A 23,041-nucleotide genomic window follows, 5' to 3' on the forward strand; every position below is an offset into this window, starting at 1 on the left:
TGGACTGCATATGAGCAGGAAACTGATTGGATGGTAGGACACATGGGCAACAGCATGGCAGCTGAGCCAGCCAATGGGTGTAGCAGGCCCAGGCCTTGCTAGGGCCCCATGGAGGGCTGAGGCCTAGATAGAGGAAATGCCAAGTCATTGTGAATAGGCCAGAAGCCCCTCTCTTCCACCTTCCAGACCCTAGCTTATCTTTCTGTGACCCCGTAGATTACTTTTCCCTAGCCCCTGCTATTGGACAATTTCTGATCCTTTCTAGCCCTATTTAAGGGGCTACTTTACCCATTCTGGCCAGAAGAGCCGTTGCTGGAACCCTTCACAGACCTCCCAATAAACCATTGCTGTGGAATGCCAGGGCTGCCTTCTCATCTCTCTGCATCTGCTTGACCGGGAAGCCATGGCCTGCCAGGGCACCTTAGCAAGCAAAAGAGCTGAAACCATAAAAAGAGCTGAGATCACTAAGAGCTGACATCACTTAAGCTTGCTAAGGTAGCCTGCAGCTAAGAGCGGCTTGAGTATCTGGACACTCAGTCTCCAAAGGGCTGAGCTATCTGGCCTGTGCTAGCCTGTGTGCTTGGGGGCAAACAAACCCTGCAGCAAGCCAGCTAGTAGCAACCGGCATTAAATGGGTGCCTTCTTTCTGTTAAGTTCTGTTAAGTCTCAGTTTGATTTCAGTTATGTCAAGTTAAAATTAAAGGTATATGTGAAAAATGCGTATTATATGACTGGCTTTTCGCAAATGTTAAAATGAATATTATATGTGTTATGTCAGAAAGTTATGCTGTATTAATCCTTTTAAGTAGCGTGTTAAATATAGTTTTAGGCTACAACATAATATTAAAATAGAAACTATGCCATGTAAGATATTTTTTCTAACTAGCTCAAGGAAAAGATAAGATAATCAAGAAATTCTTTGCACAGAGATAACAGCAACAAGACACTAAAATCCCAAAGAGAAGATTTATTGCCTTCTTATCAGGAAGAACCAAGCTTCTTCTACCTCCTTTCAGACTCCATGGACCCAAACCATGATTTACAAGAAGATGAGGGAGAAGTTAACAATAAACAGAAAAATCCCTAGTTTGAAAGGAATGTTTGCATCATGTGTGAGATATATGAATATGCAACAGGCTATTGCTTTTAAGGGCTAATCCTTTGTAAGCAGACATGCTTTTTTGAGGAAAGCATCTGAACATTCGTAATTCTTTGCTTTTTTATTGTCCTTTATTGTCCTAACTCTGATTGTCCAAATTCTTATTGCTCTAATTTCTATTACTATTTTTAGAAACATTTTATTACTATTAAACTTTTAAAATTTTAAAACAAGTGATGGGTATTTTTCACAGTATAAAAAGGGGCTGATTCTACAATAAAGCGATCTCCTTTGGATGCATAAGGGGGTTCATGTCACTTTGTTCCCCACTGCTACAATTTTCTAGCTGCACAATGGCTCCCAGAGTTAATTTTATTCCCGATGGCTGTTACATCGTTGTGGTTTTTTAATTCATGAAGAGAATAATGTTGATCACACACTGATTTCATTGTTTCTCAGTTGTGCTCACCCCAAGTCAAGGACTTTTCAGTCTCTCATGCTCTGCCAGTGAGGAGCTGTACAAGAAGCTCGGGGGAGCATGGCTGGGAAAGCTGATCCAAACGGGCCAGAGGGATATTCCACACCATAAAACATCCTGCCAAGTGTGTAAACTGGGAGAAACTGCCCAGGAGGGGCTGATTGCTGTTCAAGAATGGGCTGGGCATTGGTCAGTGGATGGTGAGCAATAGTATTGGGCTTCACTTGTTCTTCTTGCATTTTATCCGCCTCCTTTTCACAACAATTATTAGTATTAGATTTATTATTATTGGTGGTGCTCCTTTGTGTTTTTTTTTAATTGTTAAGCTGTTCTTCTCTCAGCCCATGAGCTTTATCTTTTCCTTCTGATTCTTCCCACCAGAGGCAATACAGAGGTGGGTGAGGAGCAGCTGTGTGGTGTTTAGTTGCCAGCTGGGATTTAGCCATGACACACTCAGTGTCACAACACAGATCCTTCCATATGTCCAAACATGGGTCTGATAGATCAGCAGGCATCAATAGGCCTGTGAGAGTGAGGCTAGAAACTGTGCTGATTTGGCACAGCCTAGATTTAGTATCAGAGAAGGACCACAAAAGTAGCTTCTCTGAGAAGCTGTTAGAAGCTTCACCATGTCTGACAGAGCCAATCTCTGATGGCTCTGAAGATGGACATGCTGCTGGCCCAATTAGAGAGGTTGGTAACAGTCTGTGGTGACATATTTGAGAAGGAAATCAAAATAGCGTGTGGCTTTTTCTGAGGGGTGGTGAGGTGCTGCTGCCAGGGGTGATCCCAGTGCTGGCCTTACAACTACCACAGCCACCACATTTTGGCACAGCTTGCAGCGAGCCTTGCCCACCAGGCCACTCCCAGCCAGCTGTGCCATGGGCAGAAGGGCAGGGGCGGCAGCAGCTTCCCCTTCCCCGTGCCCTGCAGGAGGAGAGCCATTGAATGGTGCCAGCACCACAGCAGCCATCACTGCCTGTGCCATGGTGGCAGAGCCACATGGCTGGCATCAGAAGCACAACCAGTGATTCCCAACGTGGAACCTAGATGAGATCAACTTCTCAGCACTGCAGGATCCTGCAGGAATCTTTGAATTTGTGGGATTTGTTGGCAGTGGTATTTATGAGCAGCAGGTTTGTTCCTCCTAGTCAGAGAGAAAGGAAGAAGTGAAGACGTGGAAAAAGACAACATGGTGGCACCAAGCTCGGTGGAAGGAAAGAAGGGGAGGAAGTGCTGCAAGTGTTGGAATTGAGATTTCTCTGCAAGCTGTAGTGAGGACTGTGGTGAAACAAACTGTCTCCTGGTAATGCATGAAGTCCACGGGGGATGAAGAGATCTACTCACAACCCATGAGAAATGGTGCTCACACTGGAGCTGGTGGATCCTAAAAAAGCTGTGTCTAGTGGGAGACCTGAACAAAGAGAGAGGGCTCATGCTTCAAAACTAGAGCAGCCTAGCCTTAAAAGACTACATCCCATGAAGTAGTGACCCATGACAGGCAGTTTTGGGAAGACTCTTTTGCCCTGTTGGCGGGACTTACAGCAAGTTGGGCAGGACTGCTACTTGTGAAATTAGAACCATGCTGAACCACATTCACAGAGAACTGTCTCCCACAGGAAAGACTCCATGGCATCACAGAAGAAAAAGAGTCCTCTTCCTAAGCAAATTGTAGAAAGATCTCAAGTGACAAACTGAAAGGCTTCTTTTACTCCTCATTATCCTCCTCTGGCTCTGTTAATATTAAATTTAGTTTATACATTTAAGTTTGAGCCTGTTTTGCCCTTAGAGTGTTTTATTCCAATCCTTATCTCAACTTATGAGCCCTTCATTATGATTTTCATGGGTGCCTGGTGTCTTAACCAGTGTCAAACCACAACAGAGATAAATTCCCTTTTCTTGAGTGCCCCCAGTCTATAACAGCAAGGATTGCAAATGACTCAGGATTTATGAGCTGAAACCTATGCTTTGAAAACGAGTTGGTAACCAGTTCATTTTAAGACCATCCTCTCCCCTCTGCAAATGAATGTTGGCATAGCAAATCCTGAAACAATTTACTATAGCTGTAATAACTGCATTTCTGTTCTGTCCCCCACTGAATGGGAATGCAATCCCATAAATTGGGCCCCACAATTTAAAAAGAATGTGAAGGTCCTTGAATGAGTCCAGAGGCAGAGAACCAAGCTGGTTGGGCTGGATGGCATGCCCTTGAGGAGCAGTTGAGGGCTCTGGTCCTGTCTCCTTTAGAGGCTGAGGGATGACACTGTTGCTCTCTGCAGCTTCCTGAGGAGGGGATATGTGGGGAGGGAAGTGCTGAGCCCTTTGCCCTGGGATCCAGGGACAGCACTTCTGGAAATGGTTCAAAGCCATTCCAAGGAAGGTTCAGACTGGACATGAGGGAGCATTTCCTTATGAAGAGGGTGGTCAGACCCTGGAATGGGCTTCCCTGAGAGGCAGTCAATGCCCCCAGCTTGTCAGTGTTGAAGAGGCATCGGGACAGTGGCCTTAAGAACAAGCTTTAGCTTTTTGGTCAACCCTGAAGGGCTCAGGCAGGTGGATGAGATGGCTGTTGTAGGTCTCCTCCTGTAGCAGGCACAGGGCCTGCTAGGCCTCTCTGGTGGTCAGCAGCCTAAGATAAGAAATGCCTAGTCATGATGACTGGACCTAAGAAACCCCTCTTCAGCCCTCAGACCATTGTTATCTCTCTGTAAGACCATAGGTCATTTTTGCCTCAACCCTTACTATTGGACTGTTTCCCAAAACCCCTATACCCTATATAAACCCCTATTTCTGCCCAGTTTGGCAGAAGCTGCCAATAAAGACACATCTGTGGAACCTCACACAGCCTTCTCCTCTCTCTCCCTGCATCTGCTGAGGCACTTCACAAGCAAAGAGCTGAAATCACTAAAGAGCTGAAAATCACCAAAGAGCTGATCTCCCTTAACAGCTGAGCTTGCTAAGATTGCCAGTGGCTTTGAGCCTGCCTGAGGGGCCCGGACAGGTGGTGCTTAACTGGACTTTGCTGTCTGGGACACCCACGGCAGCTGGAGTCGGGGAGACCCTGAAAACCTCAGAGCTGCATTATATCCTCCAACTGAAATATTCTAGTCTGTTTAATTCCTAGGGCTGGCTGCAAGGCTGCAGGGTCCCACCTGTGCCATTGCAAGGCTTGGTGAAGCCATGGCACTCTGTGGAGCAGGAGCCTCGGGGTGGGTATGAAAGGTGTATGCAATATGCAGCACATGGCCGCCAACTCCTGAAGAGCTGAGAGATGTGATGAGGACTCAGCAACCAGTGTTCTGTTCGTGGTGTTACCTCAAGTAACACCACTTGCACGCATTCATCTCAGTACTTCTGTGAGTGTCAGAGAACTTGTGAATGAAATTTACAGGCAAATGAATGGAAAAGAAGTCAGTTTTGTTTCTAATAAAATCAGCTATTCAGTATATCATCCTGAGTTTTGCTGCGCTGGCTGTGCAAGAGAAGGGGAGGATGTTCTGATGCTCCAGCAGGCTTGCCTGGGACACTTCACCCTCTTCAACAAAAATATCAGCAAGGAACCCTTAAGTGTCCGGTGACGTGAGTCCTGAGGTCCTGACATTCACTCTGAAAATGGTGCTACAGGCTGAAATCACAGCAGGTATGGGCAGAGCCAAGCACTACAGAAAGGGCACTGGATTGCTTGCTGAAGTTGCAGTGTCTAATATTAGCCACAGGTCGGATGCTTTAGAAAGCCTTTCAAGAAGGACAGAGATGGTGGGACAGATTTCCTGCCTGTAATCCCCTGGAGCAGCACACTCAATAGCAGGTCTTTGAGGCTTGTAACCCAAATCCTGCCAGGCTGCACAGAGAGTACAAATGGCTCTTGGATACTTAGGTCTGTACCTAAAATAGGAACAAAGCTGCTCCCATGTGCCTCCCCACAGGGCTGGGGGAGGGGCTCGCACGATATCTGAGAGTGTCCATGGTGTCTGCATCTCTCCTCTTTCTACTTCACTTACAAAGTTGTACCTTTCTCTCAAGATATTGAACTTTGGCACCAGGCAATAAACTACCTTCTCTGCACACCCAAGGTTGTAAGGATATCCAAGGACAACCAATTCAGGCTGATATATGGCAGGAAAAATGTGGAAGTAAGACAGTGCAGCAGCTGCCAGCAGCAGGAGTGGGTAAGTGAACTGCAATAAGCAGCGATAGGTGTGGGGTGTGGGATGTGCTGTCTCTGCACAGAGAAGCTGAGGTTCCTCTGTGACCCTAAACTTTAGGGTTCAGAAACCAAATGACACAGTAAGAGCAGACACCAGTGTCAGAATATTGGGGTGGGGGTGGCAGCGGGAAAGAGAGTAAGTGGAGCTGTGTCAATGGGCATCACCTGTCACTGCAGGATTTAGGGCAAAGTTCAGGTAGCAAACAGCTGCTGAGAGACAGATAAGAGGGACCCAATTAAGCCCAAACAAAAAATTTGTTCAAGCATCAGGCTTGAACAAATGAAGAAACTAAATGGCACAGAATTCAGGATTATCTAAGTGGGAAAAAGGAAAGTACATACACCAAAATATCAATACAATGGTGTTAACAGGAAGCTGCATGTTAAATTCCTAGGCAATAGTATGATCAACAGTAAAGGAATGTCTTGAGATGGTGTTGACCCTCAAAGAGTCAACACCAGAAAATTCATAGAAGACATTAGTTTTACAGGAATAACCATGGGTTAATGGAAAGAGATCTAGAAGATTTTCAAATTTTCCTAATCAAGAATGTTCTTTAAATCCTACCAGCCAGGTTACCCTGCATTTCAGGGTAACTATGATGGCAGAGACCTGTTCAAAGCACTCTGAGCACACTCTCTAGGAGAGTATGTAATTTATAAATGTCCTGTGAGTAAAACTAAGCTCTTGCTGCTGTAGTGTGCAGGCTTCGATTGCATTCACAGATCCAGTCTCTGCACCACTGGCTCAAACATTCCATTCCATTCCTGCTGAACAGTTTTTTTAATTGCTAGACTCCTTCTGCTTAAGTCATGTAAAACCCAATACCCCACTGGCCACAGCCAGTGCCAAAATGGTGCCACGTCTGGTGCTGTGAGCAAGCAGATGTGGAGGCACCCAGGTGGAGCTGGAATTCATAGCCTCTAAAGAACGAATCAACAGCAGACTTGGAACAGAGATACCTGCTTTCTGTGAAGACAGTGGGGATTTATTTTAATGACCTGGCTTAGCTGATGACATGAAGATTTAAGACTCCCCAGACTGTTAGTGTTAGGAGTGTTGGCATGAGTAATGTCACTGATTCAGAACATGAGCATTTCTAGAGAGGAGGTTTGGTGCAGGTAATCATGGTTGGGCTCCTCTTGAGAAGCATCAGTGATGTGTCAGCCCCCTGATGCTCTCATTGCCTGTCATAAACATATGCCTCACCATGATCTACAGGAAAGTCAATTTCTGAGTTTGTCAGCTAGTGATTCCTTCAAAACTCCCAGCTTACCCTGCTCTGACAAAAAATCCATAAAGTTATAATAGAAAGGCATGTTCAAAAAGAATACTCCTGTTAGCAACACCATCTTATTAAATTTCAGGTGTAAATAATTGCACATTCTTCCATGAACTACCTGTGCAGTTACAGTTAGACACTGTCTCACAGCATCCTCTTTCAAGACCTGAGGAACTGCAGTATCTCCTGAAGACAAGCCTCCCCCTTTCTTCATAAACATCATCTATTTTGAGAGTAGATGAACTAATCCCATGAAAATGCTGTATCCTGGTCTAGAGTTATAATGGCTTTGGGATCCTCTTTAGGATGGAGAGGTGCATGAATAAGACGGTAGGACGAAGTGTTATGAGACTCACAACTCAAGAGTGACTTGCAAGAATCCACAGATGGTGAGATTTGTTGACGGGCAGATGGACCATTAAGGCTGCAAAGGACAGCAGCTCTGCCCAGATCATGTGCCACAGCAGGCAAAGCATTCACTCACCATTGCCAGACCTGCGCACATCCAGCTCTAGGGGTACCAGTGCTGAATTGCATTTGGAGTTTCCTAGAATTACAGAATGGCTTGGGTTGGAAAGGACCTGTAAATCTATCTCATTTCCACCCCTGCCATGGGCAGGGAAAACTTCCACTATCTCAGGCTGCTCCAAGTCCCATCCAGCCTGGTCTTGAATACTTCCAGGGATGGGACAGCCACAGCTTTCCTGGGCAAAGTGTGCCAGGCCTCACCATCCTCACAGGGAAGAATTTTTTCCCAGTATCCCATCTAAGCCTTCCCTCTGGAAGTGGGAAGCCATTCCCCCTTGTCCTGCCCCTCCAGGCCCTTGCCCAAAGTCCCTCCCAAGCTCCCTTGGAGCCCCTTAAGGGAGTAAAATGGGCTCTGAGGTCTCCTTAGAGCCTTCTCCAGCCTGAACTAATTTTGCTTACATCAGGTCCTGCTGACTGGGAGGAACTTCATTTTCCCACTCGAGGGTGCTGTTCCCATTGGCAAAGGCCACCCTTCTGCTTTTCCAGTGCCCAGCATCAAATCCCAGGGTTCACAGACAAAATGGCCATCAGACTTGCTCAGAGCTTCATTTGGACTCACTGAACAGGGTTTTAGAGGGTAACAATCTTGTGGACTCTAACTAGAGGACTTGTTTGACCTCTGAACACATTATCATCCTGTTCACAGTGGGCATCTGCTGGATAAATGATTACATTTTTATAAACCTGAGTATACTCATAAATATATTGTCATATAAACACTAACCCAGCAGGGGTCCAGCAGTCCATAATCAGAAATGATAAGTGATTTTTAAGTATCTCATATCCTAATCGTTTCATGAAGTACTGAACAAACCTGATAGGTAAGAGATTGTTTGCCTATGTTTGTCCTTCAGACCCCTTTGGATGTCTCAAGGTATAGATCCCAAAAAAATTGGTATCCTTCATGGCTTGAAGGCAGCACTCTGCAGAGGGATTGAGTAGCAGTATTCAGCACTTGTAATTCTAGACTCACCATGATTTATGATTATGGATTGCTGAGGCATGCAGGGTTAGCACTTCTGACCAAGGCTCTGCTCTGAGCTGCTTTGCTGTGTGGAGGTTTGTGCTGCTGTGGCCCTGTGTGCTGGGCACCCTCTGGTGAGGACACAGATGGGTCCTCCTGAGTGGGAGGACTCGGGTCATACCTCTGTAACTAAAAGAGTCAAAGCGAACGCAAGGGAAATAAAAGGCAAACACCGTAGCACCTTCCTTTGCTCCAGGGGTCTTAGTTGGTTTTGTTCCACCTATTGCACACACTGAAACAAGAAGACTTTGGCTTGTGGAAAGCCCAATACCAATCCTTTGGAAGTCAATGGAGTTTTTGTCAATGGGCTTCAGATCAGCCCCAGAAAAACTGGCTTTATAAACATAGTCATTGCAGATCAAACACTGTTTTAAGATGGTTTCAGTGATGCCACACAAGGAGATACTGGATGACCACCTGCTTGTAGGTGTACAGGTGTCCCCTGGGGCTCTGAGATGGCCAGAGTTTCCTGACAGGATTGTAACTTCAGGGCCCCAGTACTTTGTGCAACTACGCCGTCTGATATGCTGTGGCAACCTGGCTACTGTAACAGAGACTGTTTACAAGCCATCCCTTTGCCAGCAGCTGGACTGTGCATTGCCTAGTGGGAGTGGAGCAGGTGGACTTGAATAGGTAAGTGAGAAAACTATCAGCAAGTCACTGTGTTTGTTTTAAAATTGTTCGCATTTCTGTCTGCAAAGGTATTTATAACCATGCTCATCATAACCATGCTGACTACAGCTTTAGAAAAGCCTGGCAAGAAAGAGCTGATGGACAGCATTTCAGTGAGACAAGGGAACAGCCTTAAGTGCTCCAAGAATGCATTATAGCACAGGAACAGCAAACAGGATCTGTGCTCCCAAGGCTTGAGAGCAAGAATGACGGAGTGGAATTTTTTTTGGCCTGCGTAACACGAGACAGAATAGATCATCTCAAGGGTGTTTTTTTCCGGCCTTAAAATCTCCACAGCTGTACTGCACTGATTCCAAAGCCGTGGTCCACAGAAGGAGCACTTTCTCCCTGCTTCGATTGAAATACTATGTGTTACTTTAACCACTGTTTTCCGTGTAAAGAGCAGCTGCAATTTCGCTGAAGGAGCCCCGGGTCCCCCGCGCCGAGAACTCCCCGCGAGGCCGTCCTGAGCCGGGGCCGGACGGGCGGGGTCAGCGCCGGGAGCGGAGCGGGTCAGCGCCGGGAGCGGAGCGGGTCAGCGCCGGGAGCGGAGCGGGTCAGCGCCGGGAGCGGAGCGGGGCAGCGCCGGGAGCGGAGCGGGGCAGCGCCGGGAGCGGAGCGGGTCAGCGCCGGGAGCGGAGCGGGGCAGCGCTGGCGGCAGCTCCGCCCGGGCGCGCAGGGGCCGCTCGCGGGGCGCGGCGGAGCCCGGGCCGGCGCCGCCCGGCGCGGGAGGCCGGAGGTGAGCGGGCGGAGAGCAGCGGGCGAGGGCCAGGGGAGCCGCCAGGCCGTGAGCGCCGGCGCGGGGCGCGGGCTCCGCTCAGCCCGCGGCGAGCACGGGAGTGTCGCTTTTATCCCGTGGCATGAAAAACGGTGGAATTGAGGGAAGATTTTCTTGCTAGCAATGAAAACTGTTCTCAGAGGAAAGGACAGCAAAGCTGGGCAGGAGGCTGAGATACTTCGTTTGTGATTTGAATTGTTTTTAGAAAGATTTTTGTAATGGTCAAAATTCAAGTAGGATAACGACAAAAAAACCAGCCAAGCAAACCAAGCAACTCTAATTTTAGACTGGAGTTGCCGAAAACCTCAAATCAGATACTTGACAGCAAATTCCACTTCTGGAATCGTTTAAAGCCAGACCAGCTGGTAGGTTTTAGGAGGTAATGACAATGGGATAAGAGTAGAGTCAGGTGTCAGGGCATGAGGTGAGCGTTTCTGGAGCAGACTGGTATTAATTTGCAGTCTGACAGCTGAATTTTAGCTCACCAGATTGGAAAATGCATCTTTATCTATATCAGTTTATCTTAACTTAAAGGTAATTCCTTCTTTTGAAAATGTAATATGGAGTTTTGTGAGATAAGTTTTGTCAAAGTCAGATGGAACGTGTGTGAGAGGACACATATGGTGAAGTTTGTGCTCAGAAGGAACCTACCTCTCCTTCAGCCAACAGTGAGAACTGGGGTGAGGTGTGAGACTTGGCTGGTGATTGATGAATTTACAAGCTCAGGTTTATCAAGATAGCCATGAGCTTGAAAATCCAGAGGAATTTTTTCTGTATTTATTTAAAAAAAAAAAAGGCAAAGCTCTTTTTAACTTGGAGGCTGTACACTGAAAGATAAGACTGTGAGATGCTTGTGTTCAGAATAGCAAAGAAACTGCCAAAATGGAAAAGTGCAGCCAAAAGAGCTTTTTACTGAGAATCAAAGCTGCTGAGGCTTATTAGCTGTTAAAATCTGTTGAATTTTGCTTATAATATTAATTTTCTTAATCTAATTCCCATCTAGCATCAGAGTTATGTTAAGGAGATAAAGCAGAGTAGAGACTTCACAGACTGACAACTGCTTCCAGACAGGAAGGAGGGTAAACATCTGCAATGAAAAATTACTATTGTCCTTTTCTTTTGTTATAGAAATGGGTTTATTTTTGCTGTCTGTCACACGAGTGACAGAGAGACTTGGCTCCTCTGTTCATATGTGGCAAAGATTAGATTCATGCTGCCAATCTTTCATGTTGGGCTTAAGGATTTCAGCTCTAGTCAAAATAAAAAACTCGTCTGAGTTGGTGTCCTTTTCCCATGTTGTTGGACAGTGTCTGGGAAGCCCCTGCATTGCCAAATGAGAGACAAGTGGTGTTTGAGGATGTCTCAACTATCTGCTCTTGCTTCCCAAGTCTGTTTGGGGACACCAACCTGTCTGAACTCCAAAGGCCCACGGTTGTGTACTTGTGCAGGCATACTCACAGGCTTCAAAGTGCAGTTTCCTGGTATATGCCTTTCTGTCAAACTAGAGTTAAAGAAGGCTTCTTTTTAAAGCTTCTCCTCGTGATGGAGCTTTTTTCTTCACTTCCTGAGGTCATCAGATTGATGGAGCGCATTTTCATTGGGTTTTTTAACACCACTTACATTTTCTGATGTCCTTTTGAATACAGAACTTAAATGATGTCTGATCCCAAAGAGAACATGAGCTCCGGAAAGTCAATATCTTGACAAGAGCCACTCTTTTATAAACCTGGCAGTGCCCAATAAACATAAAAATCACTAAATAAGGCATTCCTGCAATTCATATTTTTTTCTGACAGGCAGCTAATGAGAATCCTTGATCATATTCATGAGCCCAAGAAGGCTCAAGAAGCAAAAGGTGTTAGAAAAGTCCAATTGCTTTCTGTTCTTTCAGATACATAACAAGAAAATTTATACTGTTTTTCTAAATTTTTGTTTTCTATTTTAGCTCTAGCCTTTATTACACCCTAGATTCTTCCCTGCCGAGCTCTTGGGGCGAAATTCCTTTCAGGCTCACAGAGTTGTCCACATTTTTCTTTTCTGACATGTTTATGGCAGAGAACAATACTTTGCAGGGCAGGGAAGGAAGTGAAAGCCTTTGTAGATCACTTATTTTAGCATTATTCTAGGAAGTGGCTTATGTGAGCTCAATACACAAAAGTCAAACTGCAAAGCTGCTAATTCTGCTTGTGAAAAGTGATTGTGGTAAAGGAGTGTTTAGTCAATACAGCTACACATGACAAGGCTCCAGCCATCTGGGTGTGCACCTGAGCTTGGTCTCCTTTTCTTCCGAGGCAGTTCCAAGGTAGAAGTCCATGGGAGTTCTCTTTTTGGAGAGCACTGTGCACAGAGCTAGTACACGAGTTCGGTTTGTGACCACTGCTTGCAGCAGATTGAGGGACCTCACAGCTGAGCTGTAGCAGCTGGGTTGCCACCTAAGGTCATGATGATTTGTCCAGATTTTGGAAGCAGTGGTTGTAAATGAAAGATCCCTCAGGGAATCTTTGGTTCTTAGTTCATAGCAAATTTCTCTGCAAGAGAGTAAAATGCAGCTAAAATGTTATTGTACACTACTTTTTCAGGTCTAAGAGGAGTAGGGGATAGTTCTTTAAGCTTGTTACTCACTCCTGAGAGAAATAGGATAAAAATACAGGCATGGTGTTTGGTGTGATATGATGCAGAGGGTCCCTCAGTTGTGTATATACACCCAGAAATTGTTTGGTGATGCATCTATCACATATTTAGACTTAATTTTCTGGTTTGTTTTTTTTTTCTTTTTGGTTGCTTTTTTGTTTGTTTGGTTAGTTTTGTTTGTTTTGGTTTTGTTTGGTTATTGTTGTTGTTGGGTTTTATTTGGTTTGGCTTTTTGGGGTTTTTTAGGTTCCTTTGCGCAAAGGTCAGTAAGGACTTGATTATATGAATCCACACATTTCCAGGTATGATGTATCAGATGGGCATTTGGAGCTCAGCAGAGGTACAGTTTCATTAGCTTGAGCTGCGTTTCTGTAGAGAGAGGTGCCACCTTTGCCAGGTGCGGGCCACTTGTCATTTCCCCTTACACCTTGCATTGAGCCTGCACCAGTGGTTTTGAAGCCAGGAGGTGAATTGCACTGAGGAACTGGCATGGGGTAAAATCACTCCCAAGTAAAAACAAAAAAAGTTTGGTTTAAACCCAAATCTTTCTCACAAGCTGGTTCTCTGTGAAGCCTCACAGATTGCTGTGCTGAGCATGGCGGGGTGGTGGCAGTGTTGTGAGAGAGCTGGTCAGGAATGGGTGGAGGCCGGGGTCTAGTCTTTGATGGCTCTGCTAGTTTACACTGGCTCTCAGTTGTAAGGAGCCTCTCTCAGCAGGGGGATCTTCATACTGGAAAGAGCAGCAGTTTCATTTAAAGAGTGTAGATCTCTGCACCCACTGATACAATCTTAAAGGAAGCACATCTGTTTCTTTTCCCACTGTGGTGCTCCAGTCTTAGGCTTTGTTCAGGTAAAAACAAACTTAGAAGAAAGGAGATTATAGAGCATGAAAGAACTGACATGCACAAGTCAGAACAAATAGTCCATCGTGATTTTCTGTACTGTAGGATGTAAGTAACACGTACTTGTTCTGTGAAATTCTGAGTCATTATATCACAGCATTTCCTGAAAAATCACATTTGTTTAATAAATTTAGTCTCATTGGATATATCCAGACATTACTATGACATAACAAGCCCACACGAAAATCCAGTGGGGGTGCAGTTGAACTGAGGGGCATGCAGTTTTAAACTGACTCCGCTTTAGTTGTGAATTTAGAGCCTGTTGATAAGAACAAAAGTGTAATGAGATTTCTGGAGTCAGAATTGTTTATTGTGCTCTGTGTCTTATATCCTGCTAGTATTTCTAGTGTGTGTTCAGGTTTCTTCCCTGTAGGAGAAAAGTCACACTTTCATGTAAAGGAAAAGCAGAAGTCAAAAGGCTTAATTAAAAATAGTTTGTTCTTTAGGAAGCCAAAATCATGTAATTATTTCTTGCTAGTAAAATTAATTATCCTCGTTCTAGTTAATATTAATTGAGTAATTGAACACTTCAGTGGCGTCTGTTGCAGGTGTAGAGTTTACACATTTCCAGCACTGTTTCATTACAATGCCACACACTGCAGGTTCTGTTGTAAAAGCTGGAGCTCATGGAGGCCCTGGACCTGGAGTGCACCTGAGAGGAGCTGTAGGGGACGCTCCACCAGGAGCTGGGCATTGCCCCCTGCCCAGCAGTGTGGACAGTCCTGGAATGCCCAGTGCAGGTTCTGGTTCTGGTTGAGTTCCAGGAGCTGCTGCCAGCCCAGGCTGGGCCTGCTGTGAAGCTGCTGTGAAGGGCTGAGGATGCAAAGTCTTGTTCTCCACTGGATGCATCCTGGCCACCACAGGTGTTGGCAGAGCTCCTGTCCTTGGGCCTGCTTGTGGTGTGACTCAGTGCTCCTGGTCTCACACACTGACCTGGCTGTGGGGTGCTTTTCACCTTAACTAGGTGTGTCTGCAAGCCTGTTCTGTGTCCTTAGCCACCCTCCTCATTCAAATAAAGGTTTGCATTTTATTGTGGGTCTCTGCTATATGCGTGTGTTCCCCTTTAGTATATCTGTATTGAAGGATTCATATTTAATTCTACTGGCATTCTATAGCAGGTTCTTCTTAAGTAAAAAGAAAAAAAATGTCAGCATTTTCCCAGTTTTGAAAGTCCACTTAAGGCTGTTCTGTTGGGGGTTGTTTTTATGGTGTTTTCATCTTTACTGGTGAGTATGCCTCAGCAGGTTTGTCCAGAATTAAATAGCAATGTCAAGAACCCAGTGCATGTTCCTCACTTCTTTTCCAATATGCTTTAGTTTTAATTAATCCAGGATATTTATTTGGAAAAACAGGAAATACGTTCAAAGAGGACTGCAGTAATTCCATAAACTTTGAAACTGATTTACCTTTTACTGAAACTGGTTTTGATCAGAAATAGTGTCTTTGTTTTAAAAGTCAGCTCCAAAACTAAAGAAATTCTTCAAATACTTTTCTTTCTGAGGTTGCTGCACTGGTAGTCACAGGTTATGGCACATGCCTTCCAACCCCAGAAATGCCAAGGCTTTGAATCAAAACAGATAAGGAAAAATAAATTGTGAAAGAGGTAAACTACAGGCTGTGTTCACATTATTTTGTTTGTAATGAGCAGTGTTATTTTTATTCCTGAGGTACTGTAAGAGTTTTTGGGACAACGGCTTCTCTGTTGTTCATCTGTCTGTCTTCATGCATACTTGAAAGATCTTTGTGCAGGGTTTGAAAGATGAATTGTCAGAGTTTGTGTTTAATGTTTTCAAAGAAAAGATCTGAGGAATTTTTCTGTTTAGAGAGGATATTGAATTAAAAGCATGAAAGCAGAATTTCCCAAATAATCACTTCTGTGTGACTTTTCTTGTAAAGTTGCTTGTGATGAATTGAAGCAATGAGAAAGTGACCCTCTGTATCAGTATTTTAAAAATAAACCCTGAGCTCAGGCAGTGTGAGTCAGGGCTGTGCCCGGCAGCCGGAGGTGCTGCTGCTGCTGCACTGGGGGATGCAGCCGGAGATGCTGCTGCTGCGCTGGGGGGATGCAGCCGGAGGTGCTGCTGCTGCGCTGGGGGATGCAGCCGGAGGTGCTGCTGCTGCTGCGCTGGGGGGATGCAGCCGGAGGTGCTGCTGCTGCGCTGGGGGATGCAGCCAGAGGTGCTGCTGCTGCGCTGGGGGATGCAGCCAGAGGTGCTGCTGCTGCGCTGGGGGGATGCAGCCGGAGGTGCTGCTGCTGCGCTGGGGGATGCAGCCGGAGGTGCTGCTGCTGCGCTGGGGGATGCAGCTGCCCGGCATTGGCACCGTGTGCTCGGGGCCGGGCTCTTCACCCTCTGCAGCCGCTGCAGCCACAGCGGTGTCGGCTGGGGCAGGGCAGAAGAGCCAGCTGCAGTGAGGCAAATCAGTGTTCTGCAGAGGAATTGGGAGGAATGAATAGGGTGTCAGAGTTCTCTCTCAGATCCTTCAGCAAACACGGGGTTCCTCAGCAGAGCAAGAGGAGGAGTCCAGCTTGAGGAGTGACCGTGTTCCTCAGAAGACCAAGAGGACTCTCAGGGCTGGGCAATCCCAATGATCTCTGTCTGAGTCCTGTGGGATCACTCATTGGAAAGGTCCCACTGCACATGTAATTAAGCCATCCCGTAATGCCAGAATTGCTGGATAAATAGCACAGTGTGGTTGCAGCCTTCAAATCTTGACAAGGAATACACCGTCCTATAGTGATTTGTTTATATAATAGGTAAAGCTCCATTGGAGGCAGGTTCTCTTTATGTTAGGCACCTTCCAGCAAAGAAAAGAGCCCAATGCCTATGGAAACAACTGGAGTTTTACATTCTGCTTTATAGGCTGCTCCTATCACAGAGTTTTCAAATTATCTGTGCTAATGAAGAATAATTCATATTCACATGTGTTTTTCAATGAACATCATCATGTGATAGATTGCATTACTCATTAAGCAGTAATGCTTGTGAAAAGTGACTCTCAATGCTTTTAATCTTGGAGAAAGGGAAATCTTTCTATCCATTGCTATCTCAATGTTTTTGACATATTTTGCTTTTACAGTAATGTTGGGAATGTAGATGTTCTCAGATAAGGTTTTAAGTTTTGTGTTTTGAAATGAAAAGTCATGAAAGCATGTGCTAATTTTACAGGTAGGAGTATAATTTAAAAGAATCTTAGGTTTAGTGTGATTAATTTTTTTTTTCCCTAAGCTTTGGAACAGGCTGGGGAGTTTGCAGGAACAAATACAGGGTAAACTGGTGGAACTGTTGATACTGAAATTTAAAGCCAACTCATAGAAAGTAATTAAAACCTGTGTGTTTCCTGCATGAGGGAGGAGAGCAAGGGTTGTGTGAAAAGTCATTCACTGTATGTGTAGGTGTACTGCATTCTAACACAGGATGCGTCCCTCTTCATGCAACAGATTAATCCCAAGTAATAGGTAAGCACTTTTCTAGTCTGTGTTGGCATTAAAGATGATCCAGTTCCACTTTACTGTTTGATCTCTGCGAGGTCTGTGGCAGAGGTTGCACAGATCAGTCCCTTAGGCTCCTTGTTTAACACAGCAGGTTCTCTTGTTTTGACCCAGCATTGGCTGTTCAGGAGTTCAGTGCTGACGGGGATGCTCAGAGGTGCGGGTGTGATGAATTAGAAAATTTGACTGGGGAAATGGCCTGGCTGGCGGAGAAAGAGGGATAAGAGTGCTTGATTCACTATAGGGCTTGACTGTATGAATTAGGAGCAATGATGACACTTTGGGCTGCAGGGAAGTAGGAATTGTAGGTGAAACTATGGATGAAGAGCTGCTGAGGGCTGCACAGACTATGGAACCTGGATGTGGCTGAAGGCAAAAGGACAGGAGAAGAGGAGCTGTCCTGGAAGGGACCAGAAGGGCTTGCCAAGGGTGATTCTTAAAGGATAGGTGAGGAGAGGGCCATCAAACCACAACAGTACAATTATTTAGGAATGTTTATGCTTCAAAAGGGCTGGAGAGTCAGGTAATGCATTGGAGAAGCATTGCACTGTCACATGAGCTTTATTGAGAGCTATGTTGGTATTTTAATGTGACTTGAGTATGGCTTGGAAGCTTGAACCTACTACCTGCTTTTTGTTATTCTCAATTTTTAAGTTAGAATTAAACTTTTTAAGGCCTGGTATATGTTTGTTGAGTAACAGGGTTATTGATAATCAGTTGAGTGATTGCAATTGGTAGTAGAAACAGTGTCAGGGGTATGTATTGTCATGAATTATCTGGACAAGTATTTTTTGCTCCTCCAGCATCTGAACATCCATGCACAAAAGTCGTAAGGCCAAAACTTGCCTTTGGAAGAGTTTCTCACAAAGTTATTGCTGCCCAGGCTCAAAGTCTTGAGCCTTATTTGGTGTGTATTCTCACAGTGTAATTCCTTTTTATGCCTTTCTCTTCCAAAATCTATCAAAAGGCTTCAGTTGGTGTATGAACTGCTTGTTGGTACAATCTTTGTGGATAAATAGCATTGCTGTTTAGAGGCTTTTTGGCAGTTTTTACTGTCTCTTAATTCAGATTGAAGGACATGATCTCATTAAGATTACCTGACTCTTTCTTTGATACTGATAAATTTAGAGAAGGAACAGGTGAGCAGTTCTAGGAGAAGTAATCTCCCTCCTGATTCTTTGAGTGATCTTCCAGCCTGACTTCTTAGCTCATTGTGGCCTGAGGCCAATAACTTGATTTTCTTTCTCAATTCTACCAAGTGATGTCAGACAGTGATGGCTGTTTCTACAGTGAGACTGGAGGAAATAGTAAATGTCAGGAGAAAGAATGAAGGAAAAAATGCAAAGAAATTGATAAATAGCTTATTTGGGGTTTATAGGTACCTCCTTCTTATATTTTACATTTGCACTCTTGAGAAACACACATAGATCTGGGACTTTGTGTTTTGTGGAGATGTTGTAGCTGGTGCTTTGAATGCCTCAGCTGCTTTATTTGGACACCAGTGGTGTCTGATTTTCTTACTAAGCCATAATATGGTCTGTAGCTTCCTGCACAGGGATGTGGCCAAACAATCAGCAAGCAGTCTCCTGGGGTTTTTCGCCGATTTTGTTTGTTTGTTTTGTTTTTTGTTTGTTTGTACAGTTAATGTTCAGTAGCAGAACATTTTTCCCAAGTGTCAGGACAACAAGGTTTACGTTACCTCACTCTGCCCTTGGAAGGCGTAACTTCATGTTAGCATGTAACAGGAATGTTACTTCATTTAGTAATTCAGCCATGAACTAGGTACCAGCCAAACAGCAAAGGTCTCCAGCTTTTGTCTCTTGATTTTACCCTGGTAATTCAATACAGCACTTTGTTTTTCAGACTAATTTGATGAATGCTGCTGTTCAGCCCAAGATTTTTGCAGCATTAGTAGGGAAGTATCTGCAGGTTCTTGGAGGAAAAATATGGCAGAAACAGCTCTGGTATTTCAAATTTTGAATCTACCTTCTTGGGTTTTTCTTAAGTTTCAGGAGAGGAGATTTGTGGTTCTTCAGGGATCTACTTGGCAGGAGTTCATGGGAGACTCTCCTGGCAGGTAAAGGTGCTGATCTTCCAGGACAGCCAGATCCAAGCACAACATGCAAGAAGACAAACAAACATGGTAGGAGGCAAAGGAGCATGAGCATAGAGTTGTTGTTTGAGCTCAAACAAAAGCAGGAAGCATCAGGAAGGTGGGAGAGGTATGAATGGCCAAGAGCAATATAGAAATGTTGCCTGGGGAAAGAAGGATGCAGGTAGGAAAGCTGAAGCTCAGCTGGAGTGAGGCATGTGAAGAGTACCCAGAGCAGCTTCTGAAAGCACATTGGTTGCAAGAGAGAGGCTAAGAAAAATTTGGGCACACTGCTCTGACCACCTATTGACCAAAGACATGGTGAAGCCAGAGGTATTTGGGGCATTTTCTGGCCTTGTTTTTAGCTGCATAAACTAATGGTTGTTTTTCACTGTGCAAAACCAGGAAGTTGTACTCATTCCCCTCAGTGAGGGATGACTGAATGAGAAGAGCTGTCTGATTTGCATTCTGACGTGGTGAGTGACATCAGCTGAAACCCTGCTGTGCTGTGGGTCCTCTCTGCAGCCTGCTCAGAGCCAGGCACTCACAGGCAGAGCAGCCCAGCAGGGAAGGAGCTGGCAAGTGGAGCATAAGGTATGGAAGGTTAGTATGTAATTTATGCTGGGTGAGGAAGATGTTCTCTGCAGATCTAGGTAAGCAAGTTTGTCTATTGTGGAACTTTTATTTGCAGATTCAAATGTTTAATTGGACATTTTAGGGTTTTTCTGCAACAGAGCTCTCCCAAAAGATGGAAATTTTGGCCTTTGAACAGAGTAGCACGTGACTTGGAAAATGAATTTATTCTTGTGTAAACAGCAGACATAAAATAATTTGGCAGGAAATGTCAGCTGATAGATCTAAGTGAGGAGAACATCCAAAAGCTAGGAAGTTGAGAGTAACTGGACATTGGTAGAGAAACAAGGCTGCACAAATAATTTCAAATTTTCAATTATTTTCCAAAAAAGAGGATATGGAGAACAGAGTCTGGGTGAGGAGGGTGAGCCTGGAGAACATAGTGTTGGTGATTACAAAGGTGAAGAGGTTGTGGTTTCATTTCTCTTGCTGCTGGTCAGAGTTGAAACATCTTATTTCATTCAAAACCAAATGGAGGTTCTGCCAGAAGCTGTAATTTTAGGGGAAAGGGTGTGTAGGGTCACAAGAGAAAGAGATAAGAAGGCTGGGGAGCTAGAGAAATAAAACAGAATTATCTGCAGGTAAAAATAGATTAATAACAAAACCTGCACATGTGATTGGCGATTCTGCATCAGTTATGGCGAGAGCAAGCAGACTTGTAAAAAAATCTGCAAAAGAAGTTCAAAGAAGTGGAGGTGTAGAGGCTGATGGGTTCTCTAGGAATGTTACTTTGACAGGGTGAGGAAGCATTCTAGGAGAGCTCAGGTCAAGAAGGAGTTCATGGACTGGAACTATATGGAAAAGTTTAAATATTTTTTTCATTACCATGGGAGGACCTTCTTAGGCATTTTTCTTAATTGATAAATTTCAGTTGAATCCCTTGGACACTGGTCATCCATGGTTAAATTTTCAGTATAAGAAAAGCCTTAAAATGGTGAAGAACCAAGAGAAACATAGTTAAGAAAGGGATCTTGGTCAGGGGAAGTGTTGTTTTGAGTAATGCGATATCTGAAAGCAGGTATGACTTCAGGATGGCTAACAGAGATGAGAAAATGGAAATGAAAATATCAAAACTGAAGTGAAATTTGAAAAGCTTAATGTATTCCCTTCAGGCAAGTGACTCTAACTAACTAATCTCCATCTCAGTGTGCTGAGAAAATAATGAAAATAATGCTACGTGTAATTAAGAATTTTGGAGCAAAGATTTTTTTATCCATAAATTTTACCAAATCTTTAGTGATTTTTTAATCTATAAATTTTACCAAGTCTTGATATATATTAGAAGAGAGGTATAAAAGATTTTACCAAAAAGAAAAAAAAAGGCAAAAATTATCCTAGAACTATAATACTATAATACCAGTATTGTGATCACTAGTGTGAAAGTTTAAAAAAAGAAAAATCCTTGGAGATGGAGATTAGGATATTAAATATAATATGGGTGTTCAAAAAATAGTCTTTGCTATGTTAGTCTGAGCTTTATTTGTTAAAATTATTTATTTCTGCCTGAAAGAGATACAGTAATTTTCATGTCTAAGCTAGTAGCTTTTCTTGGGTAGCTCTAACAAGTCGTTTTAGTAGAGGACAGGATTATGGGAAGTATCAAACAAGAAACTGCCTAGAAAAGCTATCAGGAGAGAATTTACACATGGAGTTCTTGGCTAATTGATTTCTTAGTAAAATAATTTTAAAAGTTCAAATGTGTAATAGGCAGTGGAAACTCAAATTTAGGCAATATGGACCAGAGTAGGGCAGGAACACAATGGCTCCAAATTCCAGTTTGAAATAACAGGAACCTTTAGAACTATATGGAGGACTTAGTTTCTCGATCCAAATTTCTTGGGAAGATAGGACAAGCCTCTCCATTTTGGTCTCCAGCATATCAAGATTGAAGAGGCTTTTTTGGTTTTCTTTAGCCTTAACCCCATGGAAAAATAAAGCAACCTGACTCGAGAAGCAGCATAACTGCATCCTTGTGGTGGTGTGCTTCCCCATTAAGTAGTGATTTCCCCTGTGGCAGTGCTGTGCTGCAGGGGATGGTTGCATCCTGGGAAAACTGGCCCTACCAGGAAGGCTGCTGCAGGAATCCCTGCGCTGCTCTGGCAGCCAGGCCATTAACATGGTGCTGCACTTAAACTAATATGACTTGGCTGACCTAAATGGCTTGGCCCAGAGCCACTGCAGGGATGTTTGTACCTTTGGCATGGTTCACCCACAAACCTGTATAATCCACCTGCAGACAATGGCCCATGTCTGCTGTAATTGAGCACCCGAAGGCCTCTGGAGCCAGTTCTTTCCAAGATGTGTAAGCTGTTTCTCTCTTTCGTCTCCACCCTTATCTGCTATAGTCACACATATAAATTTACATCAGTATTTGTGTACCTATATATTAATGTTTTGCTTGGGAATGGAATCTGTAAGTGAAGCAAGAGAGTAACTCTTTGAAGATGAAAGCAACAGTTAACATTGCCTGGGTAAACCTGCTTAGCCATTTTACCTGTGAGATGAGCAGTAACCTCTTTAGCTGGATGTCCTGCTTCTTCTCTAACAGTTCTGCTTCGAAAGTGAAACCAAACATGAACCTGGCCCTGCAGGGTTAAGTGCAGTGGTGTTCTGGGGCTCAGGATGGGGAGCCCTGCTGTGCTGCTCTGCTGCAGGCGCTGCAGATGCAGCAATTCCTGCTCTCCTTGGAGCAGCTCAGCAAGCCCAACAGCAGAGACCTTTGCAATGCTGAAGATTCAGATGAAACCACTCTGTTCACAAAAACCAAAAAAACAAGCAACACCAGCAAAGGCAAGATTCAACAAAGTAAATACAGTGGATGAGGCCACTGGGCAGCAGATTCCAGTTGCTTCAAGACCTTCTGGCTGTGTTACCTCAAAGGATCTCAGTGAAGTCCACTTTGCCAGTCTCCTCTTGGTACACTATGGGCTCGGGAAGTGCTGAAGCCTTGTCCTCCCTTACTCCATGGTGTAGCTGTGATACTTCTCTGGTTTTGATTTCATCCTTACATGTACCTTTCTACAACCAACCCAAAGCTGTTCTTTCAGCATTTACTATTTTGTTGGCTGTTCGTGAAGTCCTTTTGTTGATCTGTCCAGTGTTTCCCACTATTGTTTGTTATCTCTGCTCTTGCTGAGCTCTGTGTAAAGGGGGTGTCTTCTCTGTTAGACCTGTGTTCAGAGCTGAAGGGCTTGGTTCTGCACTTTACAAAGCTACAGTGCAGG

At 44.4% G+C, this 23,041-nt stretch overlaps 1 protein-coding gene across 8 annotated transcripts in view; it reads left to right on the top strand.

Annotated features, from left to right (window-relative positions):
• Positions 1 to 9,782: 9,782 nt before the first annotated feature.
• Positions 9,783 to 23,041, top strand: part of LOC103821875 (ceramide synthase 4-like) — a 40,372-nt gene continuing 27,113 nt past the window's right edge. Inside the window, exon 1 of one of the 8 annotated variants that reach the window (XM_050985972.1) lies at positions 9,783 to 9,847. Coding sequence is in view for 1 of the 8 variants with exons in the window: in XM_018921722.2 (XP_018777267.2) it covers positions 19,803 to 19,837 (35 nt within the window). In the remaining 7 variants the exon portion in view is untranslated. Of the gene's footprint in view, positions 10,031 to 19,650; positions 19,838 to 23,041 lie in introns of those variants that run through there. The other 7 variants (XM_050985973.1, XM_018921720.2, XM_018921718.3 and 4 more) reach the window with 7 other exon arrangements.

This window comes from Serinus canaria, chromosome 28 (genome assembly GCF_022539315.1).
Source record: "Serinus canaria isolate serCan28SL12 chromosome 28, serCan2020, whole genome shotgun sequence".
NCBI classification, from domain to species: domain Eukaryota; kingdom Metazoa; phylum Chordata; class Aves; order Passeriformes; family Fringillidae; genus Serinus; species Serinus canaria.